Source organism: Platichthys flesus, chromosome 6 (assembly GCF_949316205.1).
Source record: "Platichthys flesus chromosome 6, fPlaFle2.1, whole genome shotgun sequence".
In the NCBI taxonomy this organism is placed as follows: Eukaryota; Metazoa; Chordata; class Actinopteri; order Pleuronectiformes; family Pleuronectidae; genus Platichthys; species Platichthys flesus.
This window is the reverse complement of record NC_084950.1, coordinates 11,257,360-11,262,026: the sequence shown is the minus strand read 5'-3', so window position 1 is coordinate 11,262,026 and position 4,667 is coordinate 11,257,360. Positions and strand designations below refer to the sequence as shown.

Genomic DNA, 4,667 nt, shown 5'->3' with positions numbered 1-4,667 from the left:
TTAAAATGTTGACATGCTTTTTCAGTCCCTGCAGACTGTCACACATTCCTAGATGACACCGAAAGATACACAGATTTTGACTGTTAGATGACACCAGCATAAATCCGATCTGAAAAGAGGAAACTTCCTCTTTCCTATTTTGATATTACATCACAGAAGTTTTAAATGCTTTAACAACATTGCGTTGGAAAGATAGTGACAAGAAAGGAAAATATTCAAGTTTGATAATGCATTTATGGGGAAAATGCAAAGACTATGTTTAATGCTGTTGTATGTGTACAAGAAAATTTGTTGAGAATTGCAATCAAGCTCCTTAGATGGAAGTTTTTTTAATTCCTTTTTTTCTCCTCAGTTGAACTTCCCCATCTGCATGCCGAAGTGTCCTTGGGCAAGATACCAAAACCCTAAATGGCCCCTCATAGAAGTTGAAAGCACTAATTTTAAGTCGCTTTGGATAAAAGCGTCTGCCAAATGACATGTAATGTAATGAATTGTAATATTATTCCTTCTCCAAATAACGAATGACTCTCTGCCAGCAGGAAATGTGACACATGCTGTTTCCAAATATCAGCAGTTCATATGCTCTCTCCACAGAAACTTTTAAACCCTGCCCCTTCCTCAGCGACTGCTTCACACTGCTTAGCGAGCGGGGACAGGAAACTCCAGCTTATACCGTCTTATTCTGTCAGAGCTTGGGTTAGGACAAAGCCCTAAATCTTGGATATTTAAGTGGACAACATATGAAGGGATATATGGTGAGTATAAGCCATCAATTTGTGCTATTGTTCTGGTTTACACAAAAGGGGCAATGAGCAGAAGACAGTAGCAGACAGCAAACAAGGTTTTAAGATATTTGTCACGTGAGCTTGTGGATATGAATGTAAGTATTGCTTTACAAGTAAGGGTTCTGATTTAAGAGTTTCTCTGTCCAAATCCAAAATCCAACAAGCATAGGGGGATAAATCACAATGGTAATGTATGCTCAATTTATAATCTGCTTGAGAGAAGGTCAAGTTTGAGGTAACAGATCAACCCTAACCCAATCAGATCACTGCCAGCAACCTACACGATCCTTACAGGGACAAATTACTTCACAGGAGAGTTACAACAAATATAGACCCAGATAACTTCATATTAATTCAAATGTAAGATTGAACGATTGACTTCATCAGACATGAACTTTTCTCCTCTCCTCGTGATTTGTTCCTTATTTTTTGTTTTTATGGATCTGTTTTTTCAGCAGAAGATGGCGCTGCTGAGCCACGCGGCTGAGCGGGTTGGCGGCGACAGCTTGAAGAAATGGGAGTTAGTTGGCTCTGGGGGGTTTGGTGTTGTCTATAAAGCCAGGCACAAGGACTGGGGGTTTGATGTGGCCATTAAGCTACTTCGAGATGGGTAAAGTTAGGAATACCTATTTATAGACATTTTGAATGAGTAATGTGTGCACATCCATGTATGTTATAGTTCAAGTTGTTTTCTCTCTACTCCTTCCACAATAAGGTGTTATGCCAGTCCCCTGTTGCCAAAGGAGAAAAAACTGTTTGAAGAATTTAATCATATGGATAAGGTTTCCTGTGAGTTTGTGCTGAGGGTTTATGGAATTTATGAGGGAAATACACCATGTGGAGGCCTCTCCATGCAAAGGGGAATAGTTATGGAGTTCATGACCAGAGGATCAGTACAGGACCTGCTGAAGGAGCTGTGTGCTCCTCCACCGTGGCCCCTGGCCTTCCGCTTGGCCCATCAAGTGTCTCTCGGCATGAACTTCCTCCATTCAAGGGACCTTATGCACCACGACTTGAAACCAAGTAATGTCCTGCTGAATGACGACCTGAACGCCAAGGTAGAGTGAATCAAACTAAACTCTTGGCTTTATATCCAATGCAAAGGTTATTTAATAGTTTAACGTGTCCCTTGTTGCTCAGTAGCTTGCAGACTTTGGTCTGTCCAGGGTTTCCACCAGTGCCTTGAACAGCAGAGAGGAAATGACAGAAGAGGTCGGAGGCACTTACAAGTACATGCCTCCTGAGGCTTTTGATGCATCATATGAACCTGTCTGTGCTTTTGACAGATACAGGTAAACATTTAAGAGAATATTTTGACATTTTTACACTGTTTGGATACTCACTATTAAGTATTTTTCTTTTTGAGCTATGGCATCCTTCTCTGGTGTATTGTTACTGGGAATGAGCCATATCCAAGTACGTACAGTTCCTTTTATTGTCTTACAAATGTGTTTCAAATTTAAGCGTCAGATCTTTTATTTACCAAAGTTTCATCCTTCCATTTTTCTTACATTCGGTTATTGTTATATCACACAAACTACAGTGGCTGGTAACAGCCTTGTTGCACTGAGGATCCCTAAAGGGGACAGACCTTCCTGTGAGAAAATTAACCAGAGGGAGGTAGAAGGGTTAGAGGAGCTGGTCGACCTCATGAAGATGTGCTGGGACGGGAATCCTGCCAAGAGGCCTGCCTTTAAAGGTGTGTATCAGTTATGAATCACGTTGACTACATTCAAACATGTGCTACTCTCAAGCTGTTTTCAGACATGAACTCTGGAAAATGACCGGATCGGGAGTTTGTCTTTGAAACCAACTAATAACCTTGAATTGAATGGGCTTGAGGGCCTTTTGTCCGTTAAAACTTACAGCTGCATCACCACTGTTCATTCACACACAGAATATGATTTAAAAAGCCTGTATCTCCTAAAACAAAACTTGATCTATGTTTCAGAGTGCCTTGAAGTCACTGAGGAGGGTTTCTCAAAGCACAAGAAGGGAATTCATGTTGCAGTTAATCATGTATTGACAAGACTGGTAAAACTCATGCATTTATGAATAATATTATATATTTGTATATAAAATATATGAATGAAATATAGTGCTGATTCATAATGATTTACAATGTATAGGAAAATTGTCTAATTGGTTTATTTCTTACTTGCATATTTATCTCCTGTTATAGGAGTCACATACCAGTAATCAATATTCAAACAGAAGTGTGCCGCTCAGTTTTTCACCTCAGACACCAGGTAAATGAATCAGTTGAATTTAATCTGATTAATGAATCTTTACTTTTCATAACGAAACATGTGGATGTTTCTTTCTCTTATTTTTTCAGAACAGTCAAAGTCACATGATAAGAAGGATCCTGTCAGAGTTACACAGACTGAAAAGGTATGTCAAATACATTTTCCGTCAATTTTATGAATCTATCTATTTTCTTTTACCTTCTCTTCAGTGCATGTGCTGGTTACACCATGGGGTATTTACACAGTATTGACTAAAATCAAGTTTTACTTGTGCCAACAGAAATCCATCAGTGATTCTGAAGAAACATTGAGTGATACGGATAAAGGTGAATGCTTTTTCTCAATGAAAATCAATTAAAGTTATTTTTTGTTGAGCTCAAGAACTTATAAACTTCACACTAACATTGATTTAAAAGTCACATTTATAATATAATTAAACGATTTTTTTTTATCGTTTTCATTTTCAAATAGCAAAATTCATTGACGACAACAGGGCGGCATTAATTCAAGACGTTTCCGAAGTAATGGCAATCATAGACGAGCTTGGGGACATGGTCCACAGCGAAACATACTCAGTGATCGACACTAAACAGACCAGCCAGGAGAAGATGAGAGTGCTGTTTCTGAGGACGTTTCGTTCAGGAGGGGTAACCGTCAAAGCCGCCTTCTACACTGTCCTCAAAAGACATCAGCCCAAACTAGTCGAGCGGCTCAGTACGATTTTTTCCTTTTTCTTTTGAAGCAATCGAACATGTTAAAAGTTGTTCAAGTTATTGATAACATTTTCTTTTCTCTCAGGTGGAACATACTGAAACATATGTGGCCGGCCTACATTTTCTGTGTGTGTTGAGGACTTTCATGTTCTCAACCAACATGTTCAATTTCAAAATATTCTACATTCATCCATCAATGTACCCATTATCCATACCCCTTATCCTTTAGGGTCATGAGGGTGGGCTGGAGCCAATCCCAGCTGACATACCCTGACACCCTGGACAGGTCTGCAACGTATCCCAGTACCAACAACCATCCATGCCCATTTTCACAGTGTGTCCCCGTCTAACCAAACCCCAATCTGTATGTCTTCGGGCTGTAGAAGGAAGCAAGAGTACCAAGTATTCAAAACAAGTACCCTCTTGCTGTGAGGCAACAGTGCTACCCACTGTAACACCGTTCCAGCCTTATATGTTTATATCTGTCAATTTGTATATATGTAATGTTCTATCTAACATAGCTGTACTGTTACTGGAAATAATGCCTATAATTTCTTAAATAAACACATTTGTCATCTTTGTTATTGTTCATGAAGTAACATGGTGTTTTGAGGTTTCCATCGCTAACCCTAACCCTTTGTGTAGGGGGGGGGGGGGGGTGTAGGTGTGCTTCCTCAACAGGCTCTGAGATAGAGAGATAAAGAGATAGAGAGAAAATGAGAGATAGGCAGAAAGAGATAGAGAGAGAGAGGCAGAGAGCAAGAGAGGGAGAGAGAGAGAGAGAGAGAGAGAGAGGCAGAGAGCAAGAGAGTGAGAGAGAGAGAGAGAGAGAGAGAGAGAGAGAGGCAGAGAGGGAGAGAGAAATGGGCAGAGGGAAAGAGAGAAAGAGAGAGGCAGAGAGCAAGAGAGGGAGAGAGAAA

At 40.1% G+C, this 4,667-nt stretch overlaps 1 protein-coding gene across 2 annotated transcripts; it reads left to right on the top strand.

The window, feature by feature from the left end:
* The first annotated feature begins 625 nt into the window (after positions 1 to 625).
* On the top strand, positions 626 to 4,327 carry LOC133955757 (receptor-interacting serine/threonine-protein kinase 3-like). 2 transcript variants are annotated; one of them, XM_062390768.1, is made up of 12 exons: positions 626 to 755; positions 1,241 to 1,395; positions 1,501 to 1,843; positions 1,929 to 2,077; positions 2,152 to 2,201; positions 2,329 to 2,484; positions 2,737 to 2,819; positions 2,968 to 3,034; positions 3,124 to 3,179; positions 3,315 to 3,360; positions 3,506 to 3,748; positions 3,833 to 4,327. In XM_062390768.1, the coding sequence occupies exons 1-12, from the start codon at positions 741 to 743 to the stop codon at positions 3,844 to 3,846; spliced, it is 1,377 nt and encodes a 458-aa protein (XP_062246752.1). In that variant the 5' UTR covers positions 626 to 740; the 3' UTR covers positions 3,847 to 4,327. The 2 variants fall into 2 exon arrangements, with proteins under 2 accessions (XP_062246752.1, XP_062246753.1); XM_062390769.1 differs by having other exon boundaries at positions 630 to 755; positions 1,244 to 1,395.
* Positions 4,328 to 4,667: the final 340 nt, after the last annotated feature.